The sequence below is a fragment of the Quercus suber genome, unplaced genomic scaffold, assembly GCF_002906115.3.
Source record: "Quercus suber isolate HL8 unplaced genomic scaffold, Cork oak 2.0 scaffold_530, whole genome shotgun sequence".
Classification (NCBI taxonomy): domain Eukaryota; kingdom Viridiplantae; phylum Streptophyta; class Magnoliopsida; order Fagales; family Fagaceae; genus Quercus; species Quercus suber.
The window spans coordinates 418,004-436,198 of NW_027069979.1; the positions used below are offsets into that span (position 1 = coordinate 418,004).

General features: G+C 36.2%; 2 protein-coding genes across 2 annotated transcripts; one reads left to right on the forward strand and one right to left on the reverse strand.

Annotated features, from left to right (window-relative positions):
- Positions 1 to 2,734: 2,734 nt before the first annotated feature.
- Positions 2,735 to 5,673, reverse strand: LOC136063459 (flocculation protein FLO11-like). Its single transcript, XM_065763897.1, has one exon. It carries the CDS (start codon positions 5,425 to 5,427, stop codon positions 2,953 to 2,955), a length of 2,475 nt encoding a protein of 824 aa, XP_065619969.1. The 5' UTR covers positions 5,428 to 5,673; the 3' UTR covers positions 2,735 to 2,952.
- Positions 5,674 to 10,957: 5,284 nt separating this feature from the next.
- LOC112026509 (enolase) lies at positions 10,958 to 15,889 on the forward strand. The gene is made up of 17 exons (XM_065763883.1): positions 10,958 to 11,149; positions 11,315 to 11,395; positions 11,711 to 11,777; positions 12,176 to 12,223; positions 12,335 to 12,421; positions 12,600 to 12,680; positions 12,772 to 12,873; positions 12,957 to 13,037; positions 13,135 to 13,209; positions 13,567 to 13,629; positions 13,741 to 13,821; positions 14,112 to 14,306; positions 14,396 to 14,446; positions 14,729 to 14,817; positions 14,928 to 14,979; positions 15,240 to 15,296; positions 15,535 to 15,889. The coding sequence occupies exons 2-17, from the start codon at positions 11,319 to 11,321 to the stop codon at positions 15,613 to 15,615; spliced, it is 1,287 nt and encodes a 428-aa protein (XP_065619955.1). The 5' UTR covers positions 10,958 to 11,149; positions 11,315 to 11,318; the 3' UTR covers positions 15,616 to 15,889.
- The last annotated feature ends 2,306 nt before the right edge of the window (positions 15,890 to 18,195 follow it).

Genomic DNA, 18,195 nt, shown 5'->3' on the forward strand with positions numbered 1-18,195 from the left:
CTCTATGTTGGTTTTAGCTTTATAAACTTCACACAATCTTCCCAAAAAAAAAAAAAAAAACTCCATACAATCTCTATTGTTTACCATGTGTTTTTTTTTTCTCCGATATGTGTATATACTAATCCAAAGCATTACAACGTTGGGTTTGTTTAACTTTGTTACCATCCTCCCAATACACCTGACTCCTGAGCCACATATACATAGGATAGAACAATTGCATTACCTAATTTCAAATTTCAAATTGGAACCAAGCAAAGCCCTTCTTGGACATCCAATTGATAGAAGCACAACCAAAAGACATATAGTAATATATTAGCAAATAGTACAGATTTTTTTATCAAAAAGAAAAAAATAGTACAGATTTAAGAAGTAATGATTAATGAGATAACAAATGATTCAGGAAATAGTAGAAATATTAAAGAAAACTAACAGATATCAAGTCAAATTTTTATCATACGGTTAAAAGGCCTAAATCAACAACTAGTTGTTCCTATTCTAAATTCTCCACTGTAACTTGTCACCCTTGCAAACTGGATTTTGTTTAGCCAAAACATCTCTACCAATTGCCTTGAAATTCACATTACACGCATGTTTTTCTGGATATCTATGCATTCCACAAAACGTGTTCCCACATTTGCACTCAAACCCTGTCAACCCCACTTTCTTGTTGCAGCTCTTGCACCTATTCTTCACGCTTGTCGAACCCTTAACTATAGCATCCACACCAGAAGCCGAAGACGGTTGAGATTGAGCATTGGAGTTCATGGGATTGTCCAAGTCCAGTGCTTTAACTTTGTCTGCAAGTCCTTCTTTAAGAGAGTCATTGTAGCACTTTGAGCACATGTCCCTTGTGTCTGCCACTCCAAAGAAACCGCAACCATTAGCGCAGAGTGGAGGATCCATCTTCATTGCAACTTCTTGACAGTCTTGTGGTTCACTGTCTGCTTTGGCTTTCTTGGGGAGTTCTTGTTTTTGAAAATCTTTGTAGCACTTGGAGCACAGGTTTTGTGTCTCAAGAGATCCATAAAAGCCGCAACCATTAGCGCAGACAGGCCGTTCCATGTTCTTAAGATTCTCCAGTAAATCTTTCTAGCTTGTTTATCGCTCTTATCTAATTGCTTCTACTTCTTCTTAATTCCTTCTCAGAATTTTTCTGTGATTAAAAGCTAATAGGGGTTGTTTGCTATATATAAGGGGTGGTGGACTTGGGAGTAAAAGGAAATAGGAATCCTAAGTCAATTTGGTCTTGGAGAGTTTGAAGCCACCGACTTCTGCAGGTTCATTCTTTTTATCTTTTGAATTTGATTGTTTTCCTTCTCGGATTGGGGATTAAAAATATAATATTTATAAAATCAGTTTACCAGTCGAATTTGGAAAGCTAAATTTGAATGTTTTCTTCTCGTAGTTGGATGTTTAAGGACTAATTCTCCGCACCCAAAAAGAAAAAAAAAAAAAAAAACTAATAAAATTGTAGTCAGTAATAGACTAATAGTTCTGATGGGATCCGGTGCATTAGTGTTAGTATGATCGCACCCAGTAATAGAACAATAGTTAATTAACTTAATTTGAGTTTTTAATAAGTTTCCCTCAGGAGTCGGTATTATTTCTCAAAAGGATAAATACTAAAAAACCGCCCAAAAATAATTCAAATTTTTTCATTAGTTTATATGATTTAGGCCAGATTAATTTTGGGCTACATATAATTTAGATGATATTTACTATCTGCGATATAAAATATATGGTAAATTGTAAAATTTTAACCTGAATTTTGAAGTTGTTTAGATTTTACTAAATAAAAGTTTCAAAATTTAAATTTTACACTTTAAATTTTGATTTTGTTAGCAATTTCACTCATCTTGATTAGTTTTTACATTTAAATGACACATCATTGCGCTGATGTGTTTTGTTTTTGCCAATCAACTCCAGACGACGCAGTTTTGCCCAAGTGAAGACACAAAACTGGTTCATTGAACCACCATAAACCCACCGATCAAAAAAAAAAAAAAAAAAAAAATCTGTGAAAACCCACAAATTTCAGAACCACCGTATTTTCCCACCAAAGCCACCATCCACCGGAAATCCACCACGTCCGACCCTTTATATCACCGGTAACCCATCCATCGCAAACCCAACCACCGCAAATGACAGCTCCACCACAGACTAAAAATCCTTACCCCACTGTCGTGCTCTTCTACACAGAAAATTCCATATCCACGGCACCGATAAACCGAAGCTCCCAAATTACAAGAACTGCCACCACCGAAATCCCATCAACGCCGCTGCCGCCAGAGCCACCACCACCATAGCCCTCACTTGATCAGAACCACGCTGCAACAATTCCACAAGCAATCCAGCGACCCGATATCAATAGGCAACCGTGGGGGTTTTTTTTTTTATATTTTATTTTTGAGTTTGGTTGATAGTTGATACGGTGTTTTTTTTTATCTTACTTTGGTTGAAATTAAGCTTGAGATTTGTGATTTCACTTTGGGCAAAACTGAGTCGTATGGGCTGATTTGGCAAAAACAAAAGACATCAGCGCAGTGCGCAATGATGTGTCACTTGACTGCAAAAACCAACCGGAGTAGCGAATTGCTAATGAAACCAAATTTTGAGGTGTAAAATTCAAATAACTCAAAAGGCATTTGAAGTGGGTGGAAAACTTAAATGTAGGGGCAAAGACAGAGTCTCAAAGAAGCAAGAGGAGAGAATTCTAGTTCGGAGTCACAGAACAATGCAAATTAAATATTGTGCTATACATTCTTAATATTAGAAATGCTAATCACAGTACACGGCATATATATTTTTTGACAAGGTGGATGATAGAGCATCCTTAGATTAGCAATACGTGACAAACATATATTGTATTATTCTTTATACAAATATATATATATATATATATATTATTTATGTCTGTAAGTAGATAATATGAGATTGTTGTAATTCACTTGATCATTGAACTCCAATGTCTTTCTCTTTGTTCTTCTGATCCCCACAACTATACCGGCAACCATGACGACGAGGCTTTTCAGGATTATCTGGGTCTGAGTCACTAGATTCCATGAAAAGGCCTCTGAGGCACCGTCTTTTAACGGTAGGCTCATATGTGTGCTTCTCAGCCGGGGTGACATTGAACTCAGCCTTGCGTGTTTCAAGAAGTTTCGGTTTACCATTTGAGTCTGCTTGATCAAGAGATAGAGCACAATGAACACCAGGACTCCTTGCTGTGAAAGAAGTGTCAGACACAATTGAGTTATTGATACTCTGTACATTGCTATTCACATGTAGCCATGATGGAAAATTCTCTTTGGACACTTTGTCCTTGGAGCTTCCCTCTATATCAGTAGTGTCATTGATGCTCTCGTCTGGGTTGAGCTTATAACCCCGGTGAATGTGGACAGCTTCTTCTTTTTCGGCCAGCTCTGAGCTTAAGTGCATTGTTGCTCCTCTGTTTTCACCAGTTAAGGTTATGATACTAACTGGATTTTCATCCATCTGATGGCCACTGGCTAGTTTTTGAACAAATCTGGAAATATCTTTTGTGACCTCTTCATGGAATGGAGGAACTTGTCCCCCACTGGAGATGGCACTCGGCTTTTGTGTTGTTGATCTGATTGATGTGTGCCTGCCCTTTGGATGCACTGAACTCGAAGTTTTGATCTGTTTTGCATTAGAGCTGGTGGTCACAACTGTTTCCTTTCTCTCAAAAGTTTCTTCCCTCTCCTCATGCTGCTTATGTTTAGCTTGAAATACAAAACTTTGTAGGTCTTTAGCCTGTGTTTCTAAACCAGCTGTTGCTGAACTAACAAGCTCAGCGATTGTTCTCTTCGCTGGTTCTTCATAAGCTGGTCCACTTTTCTTTTCTTCTTCAATTTTTTCTTGCACTACTTTCTTCCCAACTTGACTTTCCTCTGACTCTTTCTCTGGGAGGGGCTTAGAATCTAATTTCTTGGTTGGAGCAAGTGTTTCTGTGGCTTCTATAGAAGCTGGGGAAACTTTTGTAGGCTGTGTTGCCACTCCATCAGGTTGAGAAGAGGTTTCAATTGGTGTATGGTTCTGGGGTTTGGAAATAGTTTCAGATGGAACTTGTGCCTTTGGTTGAGGTTCCTGTGATGGTGGCTGAGACACAACTACTGGCTTTGGCTCTTGCTCAGATACAGATGATGGGGATTGAGTAGAAGTGGGAGTAGGCTGAGAGGCTTTTTGAATTGTAGGTTGTGAATCTGTTGGACCTGTTGGTTGTACCTGAGTGGTCATGAGAGACGGAGATTGAGTAGAAGTGGGAGTAGGCTGAGAGCTTTCTTGAATTTTAGGTTGTGAATCTGTTGTACCAGTTGGTTGTGCCTGAGTGGTTGTGAGAGATGGAGAAGAAGGTTGTGATGTTGTTCGGCCAGCAGGTTGAGAGGACAAACGAGGTGGAGCCTCAGGCTGGGGGTCTGTCTGCGATGCTGGTTGTGTTTGAGATGTGCGAGATGGTGATGGGGGCACAGAGTAAGCTCGTGATTGAGGTGCTGCCCGTGATGGTGATGAAGGCAGAGATGCTACATTCCGGGTTTGATTTGTTGTGCGGGATGGTGATGCTGGTTGAGAAGTGATCCGAGACCCGTTGGTAGCACGAGATGGTGGTGGCACAGCAGCTTGAGTTTGTGTTGTTGAACGAGATGGTGATGATGCTGGTTGGGAAGTGACTTGGGGTTGGGTGGTTGCACGAGATGGTGGTGGCACAATAGCTTGAGTTTGTGTTGTTGAACTAGGTGGTGATGATGCTGGTTGGGAAGTGACTTGGGGTTGGGTGGTTGCACGAGATGGTGGTGGCACAGCAGCTTGAGTTTGTGTTGTTGAACGAGGTGGTGATGATGCTGGTTGGGAAGTGACTTGGGGTTGGGTGGTTGCACGAGATGGTGGTGGCACAGCAGCTTGAGCTTGTGTTGTTGAACGAGATGGTGTTGATGCTGGTTGGGAAGTGACTTGGGGTTGGGTGGTTGGACGAGATGGTGGTGGCACAGCAGCTTGAGCTTGTGTTGTTGAACGAGATGGTGTTGATGTTGGTTGGGAAGTGACTTGGGGTTGGGTGGTTGCACGAGATGGTGGTGGCACAGCAGCTTGAGTTTGTGTTGTTGAACGAGATGGTGTTGATGCTGGTTGGGAAGTGACTTGGGGTTGGGTGGTTGCACGAGATTGTGATGGTTGCTGGGGTTCAGTTCTTTGAGGTGCTTGAGCTTGGGAAGTGACTTGGGGTGCTGGGGCTATCCCTGCAGGCCTAAATGGTGGTCTCTGAGAGGGGACAGTTGTGGTTGGCTGTGTAGATGTTTGTGTTTGAACTGGAGGACGAGGGGGTTGTGATTGAGTAGCTGGGCGTGGGGCTGGAGCAGCAGGTGTTGATAGCCAGGGGAGCCGAAAGCGAAATGGTTGCCTTTGTTCTGCCATATATAGATGATCAAGAAGAATTCAAATCAAATGTGTTTGGTTTTTGAACTTGATGAAGGTAATGCTCAACATTGAAGGTTGATTAGTTATATATAAGTATGCATTTGATACCTTGGATACTTTTTGGGGCTTTTGTCCTGTTCTGTGCCTTGGGACTAACTCTCTCCTCTTGCTTCTTTGCCTCTATAGAGGAACAAAGAAATATGAGATTCTTTTAAATAGATTTTTCTTCTCTGGTAAGTCTAGCATCTCATTTCATTGCCTTCGGTTTACCAATTCTCTGTTGTCTTGTTTTTGAGGCTTCTAATAGATTTTGGTGTACTGTGTTGAACTTGTGCTGCGAGGCAAGGATCGACTTGTTTTTCCCCCCAAATCTCTAAAATGTACTTAAAGACTTAAATTATATGATTGCTTTTAAAGAGATTTATTTTATGGTTCATCCACGTGATACATGCATTCTGAGCTAGATTACCTTTGGGGGGGGGGGGGGGGGGGGCGCGCACTCCAATATGAATCATAGTATTATGCTTCTAGTGCACATTTAGTAGAGGCATTATGTATTGAAACAACCTCATTCTTAGCCTTATCCTCTCCCTCTCCTGCAATTACAGCTAAAACACAAATTCAAACCAGACTGTTTCAAAATTCAAACTCTATCAGCAAATAATCCTCAGTCAAGCCAATCATTATCTCATGGAGATTGATATGATACTATCGTGTAATCTGAAAATTCAAATTAAATGTAATCTGCAAATTCAAATCACATGTAAATTTGTAGAGATATTATAAATATGGAAGCAAATCATTTCACTATTTATTGTAAATTTGTAAGTTTGTCAAACTCGTATTCCAAAAATGTACTATATATAACTAATTAACTTTGTCTGAGTGCTTTTTCCTAAAATTTTGCTGCCTGCAATAGAAGGAAATCTATTTTCTAATACTTCCTGCTCTGCTAGAAGTTTTCGTTTGAAAGGCCATCGAATTGATATTGAGCCACAAAAGAAATTTGTAGTGTGCAATCTAGAGAACAAATTTACAAAAGCATGGTAGTGAGAGAATAACAGAAAAGTAGAAAACCAATTTATAAAACCATGGCCATGCACATCTATCCGCAGCATTTCTCACAATCCTAATGGCTTCTTGGATATCAGAAGCTCAAAAGGTATAATAACTTTTTCTTATACTATTAATATAAACTATAAATGCATTGAATAATATCATATCATGATAAAAAGCACCTCCAAAAGTTCTTATTCGATTTTTTGTGGTTGTTTCGTGATAGTTGGTCTTACAATCCAATGGAAACACATACTTAATGAGCTTTAGCATAAGGAAAAGGTGAAATTCCCATAGGTACCATTAAAAGGTAGGTTATAAACACTTTGTGACAGGTAACAGGTTACGTGTTACCTGTTTTGCATTTTTTTTAATTTTATTGAACCTGTTTTGTACATTGATCAATGAAACAAATGTATTTTCTTTTCAACATATTAGGCCAGGGTTTTTTTATAAAAAACAATGGTTAAAAGATTTTGGTAATTAGAGGTTATCTTATGTGGAGATACTGATAAGGGATTAAGTTGATAATTCTATTTTTGAATTCTGATGGTAAATTTGAATTATATTTGGATCCTCTCATATAGATTATACAAGTGTTAACCAAAATTTTCGGGGGTATCCTAGTGACTTTGCATTTATTTTATTTAGTTTTTGGTGGGTGACTTCATTTTAGTTACAAGTTTTGGTCAATATTTTGTAGTATCATGTTCTCTTATTCTATTTTAGGGAGTAAGAAGAAGAAGAATAGAAAATTGACATGAAAATCCAACACAAAAAAGAGTGATTCTCTTTATGGCTTGTTTGGAAGTTTAGAGAGGGAGGAGAGTAGAGGGGAGTAGAGGGGAGGGGAGTAGTGGGGAGGAGAGTAGAGGAGAATGATTCCTCTCTACTTTGTTTGGATGTTTTTAAAATTAGTAAGGGGGAAGGGAGTAATTAGCTTTTCCCTTTGTGTAATTTTGTTAATATAATAAGGGTAAATTAGGTAATTTACTTAGTCAATAGTTTATGTAAATGGGGGCTAGAGGAAGTTGAAACCCCTCCAAACCCCTCCAAACTCCTCCCCCTCATTTCTTAAAAAACTTCCAAATAAGGTAATTAGATTACTCTCCCTCCCTCTACTCTACTCCCCCTCTATTTTTAAACATCCAAACAGGCCATTAGTCTTTCACTAAAGTGTATAAACATTATCTTGAATCATATTTGTCTCATGCTCAAGCCATGTAATTTAATCTTTAGACGACACCACTACTTCAATCATATTCCAATGAAAGATTTATTTTTTCCTTTAAAACAATATTGTTGTCTTCTGTTAGCTTTTAATTCAAGTAAGTAATGATAGAATTACAATGTTGTTTACTATGAATATTTTCGGGTTTTTTTTTTTTTTAACATGACTTGCACGTATACTAAAACTAGTGCTAATTACTAATTAGTTTGTGTGTGCTGCTATATACAGTCGATGAGTGTTGTCAAACATTAAAAGTGTGGGTATAATTATTGAAAAGTGAATACCATAGAACATCATGTTTTCTATGCAGTAAACATTTTACGAAGTGGTGGGATCAATGTGTGGGTATATATATATATATATATAATATTTAGATTTTATACTAATGTTAACCCACAAGGACGCCTAATTGGCTAGCACTAAATGAGATTTATACTTGTCAAGATTTTGATAGTGGGGTACTTCACCACCACCTATCTAGGCAAGTTGGTACCTCTCTAAAATTTTAAATACTTAGGGTAGTAGGGGATGTGGGTTCTAGTTATTGGGATCACAGTTTATACATATTATGTAAGTAATTCTAACCATTTTCCTAGAAAGGGAGATATAAGAATTATGAGTGGAAACTCTAAAAATTTCCTAGAAAGGGAGATATAAGAATTATGAGTGGAAACTCTACAGGGTTAGACAATTCCTACATAGTTTGATATTGTGAGTAGCAAAATTATCCAATAGGTTAAACCCTCAATTTTGTTCCTCATGAAAACTATATATGGAGAAGTTGGGGCCGAGCTATATTGCATGGAAAAATGGGTATTTGTTTCTAATTTATAAACTATGTAACAAAATGTCCATGTTTTGAAATTATTTAGCAAAATGTCAATGTTTTTTAAATTCAATTTTAACAAAATTAAGTTATGTGTAAAACTTGATATTTTCAAAATTGAGTTTTATGCATATTTTTAAGTTGCAAAATATGCATAGAACTCGACATTTCTAACGTCGAGTTTCACTTTCACCTATAACTTGATTTTATTAAAATTGAGTTTTAAAAATAAGAGTATTTTACTAAATAATTTCAAAATAATACATTTTGCTGCATATTTTATAAATTAGGAGCAAATTATACTATTATTATTAATAAACTTATTTCTTCAGTAACACTTTTATTAAAGGAAAAAATAGGTAAATGTCAGTTTTTCCTTTCTCTAAAACCATCATGATTTTTTATTTATATTTATCAAAGGAAAATAAAAAAGCCAATTCTCATAATTCATTTGAATTGAGGGAAAAGGAGGATGAGTATAGTAGAATAGATTTAATAAAAAATTAACTTATTTTTAACCAATTTTAAATAGGCCAAGGAAAAGAAGAGGAAGAAAAAAAAAAGAAAAAAAAGAAAACATAAAACGTGATTTATGAATCGACGCGAAAACCATCAAATAACAAGATAAAAACCATCAAACTGATCGAATTAGCCCCTGATTATCAAAACCGAGTGCGCCTACACAGCACTCCTTTCTAAAAGTTATTAATATTCTAGTTAAATTCCACTTTTCAAACTGTCGGCTTATAGTCATTACGATTGTTAAAATTTCACAATATTTTTGTTGCTTTTCATAATTGATAGGATTCAACTTATCTTATTAATTTCTTTTTGAAAAAACCCTTATCTTATCAATGAAATAAAATAAAAAGTATTATAAAAGTATTGTAAAATTTTATTATGTTATTAAACTTTTTTTTAGTTTATTATGTTATAGTATTTTTAGCAACAATTAATTTTCAACAATAATAAGCAACAATAAGTTGTATCCAAACGGATCCTATAAGAAAAACAAAATTTTAAAATATTTTAACAACAAATTAAAATATTAACTTACCATAGAACTTTGTAAAAAAAAAAAAAAAGAAGCTTATCATAGAGCATAGACCAAAATTAAAATATATATATATGATGTTGGATAAAATCAGTTTGGTTGAACACTTCGGCTTCGGTGGGCTACGACGCTCGTAGAGGCCTGTAAAAGAAGAAAAAGATCAAAGGATGACCGGGGTGGACCGGTCAAATATCCTCCGATGGTGAAGTTAGTGCCTTCCTTTGTCTGGAATTCTAACTGTATTGTGTGTCAAGATTTCAGAATATCATACCTTTACATAATTCGGACCGGTCCTTATATAGGGTACTTTGGGGCGGTTATTTGGTTCAATAACTTCCCCCAGATTTGTGGAATCCGGATGTAACTTCTTTAACGGTCATAACCGCTGCTAGAAGTTACATATTTGGGAGAAATTGACGGGATAGCACCGGTTGATTAACCGCTTCAAAACTGCTAAGTATCGTATGGTCGTCCATGTGCAATGCTTATGGACGACCCTTTGTCATGCTGTTCTTTGGTCGTCCAGCTCACCCGTGGACGACCTTTTTGACTTGATTACGGATCTACCAATTGTCGACCTCTCAGGGAAGAGAGTCTGGACGAATAGGAGATGGCCTAGTTGTTTGCAAAACTACATGTCATGGACGACCTTCTGGGAATAGGAGATGACTTTTTTGCTATCCCATCAATATATATATATATATATATATAGACCTATCACACTCAAAAATCAAAATAAAATATTGTGATTAAGAGTTTTGTAACTCATTTCTAATTGAGACTAAATAATTCAAATCATCTATGCCTCTATAACATCCAAATGAAAAAAAAAAAAAAAAAAAGTGATGTAAAATTTGTTGAACTCTTAGGCAATAATTTTTTTTTGAAATACTCTTAGGCAATATTTGGTTAAAAAGAATGGAATAGAAGAAATTATCATATGCGCTTGAGCACCTGACACACTTCACCCCAGATTCTGTTTGGGATTATTTATTTTGTTGAAGTTGAAAATTTTTGTTAAAATATTATAAATAAAAGTAAAAATTAACTAAAATAGTATATAATAGAGTAGAAAAATGCAATAAAACTTATAATAGTAATAAAAAGTTTTGTAAATTAGAATCTATCGAAACGGGGCCAAATATTTACCGGCGCAGCATATTCTTGATATTATTCCTTTTCACTTTTAATTTTCTTCTGTCATGAGTCCCCGGGCCCACGTAAACTTTGACGAGCTTCGCGTGATGCCAAGAAAAATCCATCTCAACCGCACACATAACAACTACCTTTTTCAATCAACGGCGTAGATTTTGTAATCCGTGGTAGAAAACCACGTGCCGTGACTATAAAATTGACTCCCAGAAGAGACAAACCTACTGCGACAGTTTCATTTTCTTAAGAAAAAAAATATTGTATAAAACTAAAGCTGTGAGAGAGTGTGTTTTTTAAGTGTGATACGACAAACAAACCTGGTGTGAATCGAAAAATGGCTACGATCAAGTTTATTAAGGCCGTCAGATCTTCGATAGCCCGTGGAAATCCCACCGTAGAAGTGAGTTTTTCATCCATTTGTAACCGTCTTTACTTTCTTCTTTACTTTCTTTGTTTGTTTGGTGGAAAAAAAATGTGAGAAAAGAAAGGAAAATTTGAAAATAAAAAGTATGTTTGTGCTTTTAGAAAGAGAATTAAAAAGTCTGAATATGCATTTGATTTTCAGGTTGATGTTGGTGTTGAAGTTCCTGAACATAAAGGTTCACCGATTTTGGCTAGAGCTGCTGTGTGCAAGCGGTGCTTCTACAGTAAAAGCTTGTGTGTGTGTGTGTGTGTGTTTTTTTTTTTTGTTTTTTTAAATCGCTTTTTATTTTGTTTTATTATGATTGCTATCATTATGTACTTAGTTTTTTTTACTTCAATTTAAAAAATAAAATAAAAATTTGTGGGGTGCATTTTAGGCTTTTGATTTTGTTGAGTGCATGGTTTTAGTTTTGTTATTTGTGTGTGTCTGTGCATGTGTATTGATATGCATGTTTATTTGCATAAATATATGTTTTGATGGGTTTTGATGTTTAACACCAGTGGTTTACTAAGTCATTTGTATATGATGTTGTTTTAAAGGTATCTATGAAGCCTTGGAGTTGAGGGATGGTGGAAAAGACTACCTTGGTAAAGGTGTCTCCAAGGTATTCCATTACTTTCATTTTTCTTTTGAAGTAATTATTTGTAAGCTCCTTTGACTGATATTAACTAGGATCCTTCTTTTTATTATGTGATAAATCATCATTGCCTCAATGTTATCGCTAAGCAAATGGAACAAGCTTTCTATGGAAATTGATTTTAAGGGCAGGAACTAAAATCTTGATGTGGGTGTATCATTGTATGTGTTCCCCAGTGGATATCTTGTATGCTAGTAATGTCTATGGCAATGAAATGATTCTATGCTGTTAATATTCATTTGGCTATTTTATATTTGGACTGTCTTTGTTCTCATCCAGTATCTTTACTGGTTTTTAGTTTCCCCTTTGATTTTGGTGGGGTGCAGTGAAAGTAATAATGATGATTTGGTTTCTTGATGGTGTAGGCAGTGGAGAATGTGAATAAAATCATTGGACCTGCCTTGCTTGGCAAGGTATGATAATATTATGTTTATGAAAGTTTGTTTTAATTTCTTTGGAGCCCATGAAAAGTGAACAGTTGTTAATGCATTCGCACCTGTTATTTTTTTATTACTGATTCACAGGACCCAACAGAGCAGACTAAAATTGACAATTACATGGTACAAGAGCTAGATGGAACTGTTAATGAATGGGGTTGGTGCAAGCAAAAGGTATGATCGTGATTAGAATTCGTGGGTTATAATAAGTCTTATTGCAGCTACCTATAACACACACACACACACACACATGTATGTATGTACGTATGTCTTATTGCAGCTCATTATTTAAATTTGTTGTCGCTCTATGAATTTCATGCTAATCGATGTTTCTTCCCTCTTGATTTTCCAGCTTGGTGCAAATGCTATATTGGCAGTATCCCTCGCTGTTTGTAAAGCTGGTGCTATGGTGAAGAAGATCCCCCTTTACCAGGTATAGGTGGTTTTGAAGATCACTGTTACCAAGCCTGTTAATTTTAGCTGCATGCTGAGTGGTTCATTTTTGTTGTGTTTTAACCTTGCAGCACATTGCCAATCTTGCTGGGAACAAGACCTTAGTGCTTCCTGTACCTGCTTTCAATGTTATCAATGGAGGTTCCCATGCAGGCAACAAACTAGCTATGCAGGTAATTTTGATGATATTGCTTGTATATGATGAATAGTTAATGAACTTTTGTAATTGAAGTTCTTACTCTGTCTCTCTATGTAGGAATTTATGATTCTTCCTGTTGGGGCATCTTCTTTCACGGAAGCCATGAAGATGGGTGTAGAAGTATATCATCATCTGAAGGTGACTATTCTCATTCCTGATTTCCTGTGCAAATTTTTAATAATAAATTGGCATGACTGGGGGGGCTTATTTTGCTTTTGCCTGTCTGTCTGTCCAGGCTGTAATTAAGAAGAAGTATGGGCAAGATGCCACTAATGTTGGTGATGAAGGTGGCTTTGCTCCTAATATTCAGGTTAGTGTTGCTCTTAGTGTGCTGTTAGCCTATCAGGAAATGTTATTTGGAAGTGAGAAGCCAAATGGCTCTGTTACAACTGTTTTGTGAAACTGCTATTATACTCTTCTATGTCTTTGTTTAAAATGTAAAATCAACAGGTCATATAGCTGATAGCTAAGTGCAAAAAATTGGCAACCCCTTATCCATAGTCGACCCCAAATTTTTTGACTAAGGCTTGGTTGTTGTTGTCTAGTTAAATTTTGTATTTCTCACCTGTTCATCCTCAATTAACAACAATTTTGCTTCACCTCATCTATCACATGTCAGAGACCATGTATAACGTGGATAAAATAATGTTGTGATTTTGATTGACAGGAAAACAAAGAGGGTCTTGAATTGCTGAAGACTGCTATTGCAAAAGCTGGATATACAGGAAAGGTTAGTTATTTCATCTATTTGAATCTATTATATCACTATTACTTCATTATTTCCTCTTGTAGCAAAGCAAATTATACAATATTGATGCGTTTTTCTTGCCTCTTCTGACAGGTTGTTATTGGCATGGATGTTGCTGCATCAGAATTCTATGATAGCAAGGATAAGACCTATGACTTGAATTTCAAGGAAGAGGTAATTTAAGTTGCATTTTTCCCTATGATCCATTTTTTGTATTTGATTTGACATAAATTTGAAAGACTCCTGTGTCTATTTTTATGGGTGTGATCAAAATAAGTTTGGTTAGGAGCATGCCAAGAGCCTTGTAGCTCAACTGGCACCTCCTTATATTTCCAACAAAGATGCCTAGGGTTCAAATCCTCCTTCCCCCAACTATTGAATTATCAAAAAGTTTGGTTAGAGCACATTGATTGCTTCAGTTTACCATCAATTAAGTTAGCTGAATAAATGAATCTCTGTTACAGAACAATGATGGATCACAAAAAATATCTGGAGACAGCTTGAAGAATGTTTACAAGTCATTTGTGTCTGATTATCCAATTGTGTCCATTGAGGATCCATTTGATCAAGATGACTGGGAACACTATGCCAAGTTGACAGCTGAAATTGGCCAGCATGTGCAGATTGTTGGTGATGATCTTCTGGTGACAAACCCCAAGGTATTGAAAGGCAATATCTGTTAGTCCAAAGTCAAGAAAAAAAAGTGGGAGGCAGTCTTTTAACTTATTTTTGTTCATTGTTGCTGCAGCGTGTGGAAAAAGCAATTCGGGAGAAGACCTGCAATGCCCTTCTGTTGAAGGTAGAACTTATTACCTTCTAAATTAGATGGGCATCTAAGGATTGCCCTGTGGATGATGTTTTAGGATAATATGTTGGTAGTCATTTCTTTATTGCCATATATTGCTTTACCTAATTTTTTGGATTACTTGTTGATAGCTATTAGTTTGCCATAGACGTGCAAAAACAACAGTATGGGAAATATCTTTTTTTTATTTTTTATGCAACAGTATAGGAAATATCTGGATGGTCATGTTACTGAATCGGGAATTTTTTTTTTCCCCTTGTGTCTATGATTGTTCAGGTGAATCAAATTGGTTCAGTAACAGAAAGTATTGAAGCAGTGAAAATGTCTAAACATGCTGGTTGGGGTGTCATGGCAAGCCACCGAAGGTATGACATGTCCACAATGTTCCAACCTTTCCCCCCCCAAAACACACAAAAAAATAAAAACCTTGGCTTTAGCATTTCTGTTGCTGATGTTGTCTCTTTGTTCAATGTAGTGGTGAAACCGAGGATACCTTTATTGCAGACCTTTCAGTTGGATTGGCAACGGTAAGTGTTAGGCTAGTTCTTCATTGTAACTATTTAGTTTCTTTTTTGTGTGGAGGTTGTAGCTATTTGTTTTTTCCTGTGTGAATATTGATGCTTGTGTGAGGAGAATTTGATTTGAAGGAATTGTCTCTTGTTTGTTGGATTTGACTTTGTACTGGTACTTAAGAATTATCTCGTTTTTATATGTTTGCAGTATTAGTTGATAAATGTTATTGCTTGAGCTGATATGATCTGCATATATGTCCCTATTTGTTAAACAGGGCCAGATCAAGACTGGAGCTCCTTGCAGATCAGAACGCCTTGCTAAATACAACCAGGTAAATTGTTGTTTTGGGCCCTAACTGCTGTCTCTCTCTCTCTCTGCTTGATCAACATAATCCTTGCCTCCATAAAGAACTCCTATAGTGCTAATCTTGGTTCCCTAATAATGTTTTTTTTTCCTTCTCTATTTTCTTAGTAAATTTATTAGCTGCTTGAATGTCTCTCGTACACCCACTGCATGTTTTACGGTTACAATAAATGATTGGGTTAACCAATATCGTGCTTTGATATCAGCTTCTTAGGATAGAGGAAGAGCTTGGACCCGCAGCTGTCTATGCTGGATCGAAGTTCAGAGCACCCGTGCAGCCATACTGAGGTGGTTATCAGAGTCACTGTGGAGCATAGCGTCTGTCAATAAGCTCCTTTATTATCTGGTTTTATGGGACGTGTAGTTTTGTGTTACTTTAAGCTTCTTTAAGAGCTGAGGATTTTAACAGTTGGGTAAAGCTGAGAACTTTTGTCAAGAGTGAAGATTATAGTCGACTGGTTTGTATGTCTATTATGGAAAATCTATTTTGTTGATCAGAACCCTATTATATGAAAGGTGCAACTTTGCCACTTGATTGTGGTGGTTGCATTATTTTACTAAGGATGAAATTTCCGTGAGGGCTTTTTTTTTTTTTAAAGAAAAAATGCATAACTGATCTTCAAACTTTTTTTTTTATTTTTTTTATTTTAATTCTCTAATTTTCAGTTTTGTCAATTCAGTCTTTTATTTTTTAATTTTTGTCAATTCGGTACTTTATTAAACTTCATATACTAGTTGCTGTCAGACTCATTGGAATGACGCTTTTTTTTTTTTAATAATTTGAAATTAAAAAAAAAAATATGGGAAAAAAGAAAAAGAAAAGAAAACATTAAGGGAAATGATGACGTCACTCCCTTTCTCCTGCATTGAAACAAAACAAAGAAACCCAAATTCCTAACTCGTTAACTTTGAGATAGAGAGAGAGACGAAGTTGATCATGGGCGTCTTGTACTAAAACCTCTTTGACATGATGGTGGACGTGGTGGTTAGCGCCATGGTTGTTGTCGCCTATGAGAATATTTCGATAGTCATGGTTGAGACTGGGATAGTCATGGTTGAGACTGGGTGGCTGAGCTTCGACGCTGACGCGAGCAAGGTCGAGGCTAATTCGGCTTATGTCGAGATGTATCTTAAGAACCTTGTGGTGCATTTGAGATTGGGGATCAACACGTTGCTGAGAAAGGAAGGAGTAGCGGAGGTGTATATATACGAGCTATTTGACAAGAAAGTGAAGCAAAGGAATGATCAGAATTGGGGATTTTGTATTCGAATATGACCAAGAAGTACAAGATTGAGTTCTTTGGGTGTGGGTGCAATAGAATCATTAATCACCAAATTGGTTTCGTGAGAGTTGGGTCTTTCTTGGTCTTTGCCTTCTTGCTTTGGCTTTTGCAGTAGTAGTGAAAAGTATAGTACAAAAATCAATTGCATTTTCTTGATGATGATGAGACAATTCTTCATCTTTATAATCAGAATTTGGTTTTAGGGGTAAAGTGTTTAATAAAAAGAATTCAATGAAAATGCAAAACTTGGTCAGAGCTGGAGCTACAGAGTACACCCATCATTGATTCAGAACTCCATCACCGATTTAGTCAAGGCAAAGTAGTGAGGGTGGTGGTGGTTTATACGGCGAGCAGAGTAGCAAGGTATGGCGAGGAGTGGCGAGGAGAGTAGCTGGTGATTTCAATCCTCAACTCAGTCTCTCTCTCTCTCTCTCTCTCTTAAACCGGCTCTCTCTCTCTCTCTTTCTCTCTCTCTCTCTCTCTCTCTCTCTCTCAAAGTTAAATGGGTTAGGAATTTGGGTTTCTTCGTTTTGTTTTATTCAAGGGAAGGGGAACAATGATGTCGTTCCCCTTAATGTTTTTTATTTTTTTAGTTTATTTTATTTTATTTTCTTTTAATTCTGAATTAAAAAAAGAAAAAAAAAAGAAAAAAAAAGGGCAAAACGGCGTCGTTTCAGTGGGTCTAACGGCAGCAGGTAACTGAAGTTTAACGGAATACCAAATTGACAAAAATTGAAAGTTAGAAGACTGAATTGATAAAACTGAAAGTTGAAGTAAAAGCTATATAATGGAAAATCTTAATACACTCAGCATTACTATCATTTCACTTTTAGTATTACTACTATTACATAGCATGACTACTATTGCACACTTTAGTATATTACTACTATTGCAATTTGCGCACTTCGTACACCTTTTTTTTTTTTTTTTTTTTAATTGGTTCATGTGGTATTGCGTAGACGGTAAGTGTTTAATAACTAATAAGGAATATGTCTATTGTTAATGCAAATGTTTTTTTTTTTTTTTAATTGGTTCATGTGGTATTGCGTAGACGGTAAGTGTTTAATAACTAATAAGGAATATGTCTATTGTTAATGCAAATGTTTTCATGACTCTCCTTTTGCTTCCTCTAGTAGATGGTCCCCCATGTGGGCCTTTTGTTTTAACCCCTGAGACTTCAATATTAGAAATATCTCAATGTCACATTAGTCATTACTATACTATTTTCTCCGATTTTTCCCCATGAAATGTAGCACTCAACTGTTAGATATATAAGAAATGGTAGAGATACTGGTTCAACTTATTTGAAGTTATAATATGAATACTATCATTAATTTGCCACATTGAGAGCATTAAAATCAACATTTGACCCTCTGGTGGATGAAGGCCATTGTTTTCTTTCCTCTAATCTCTACAATAATTTTGTTACCATTTTAACACTGCTAGTTGCTTCGGCTTGTCATGAATGTTTTAGCTTCGAGGGTGGGATAATTTCCATTTTAGATCCTTTTAATGTATAAAAGGAAACCTGAACGGTTCATTTGTTGTAAGAGGGTGTTTTGTCTTCAGATGAAGATTGTCCGA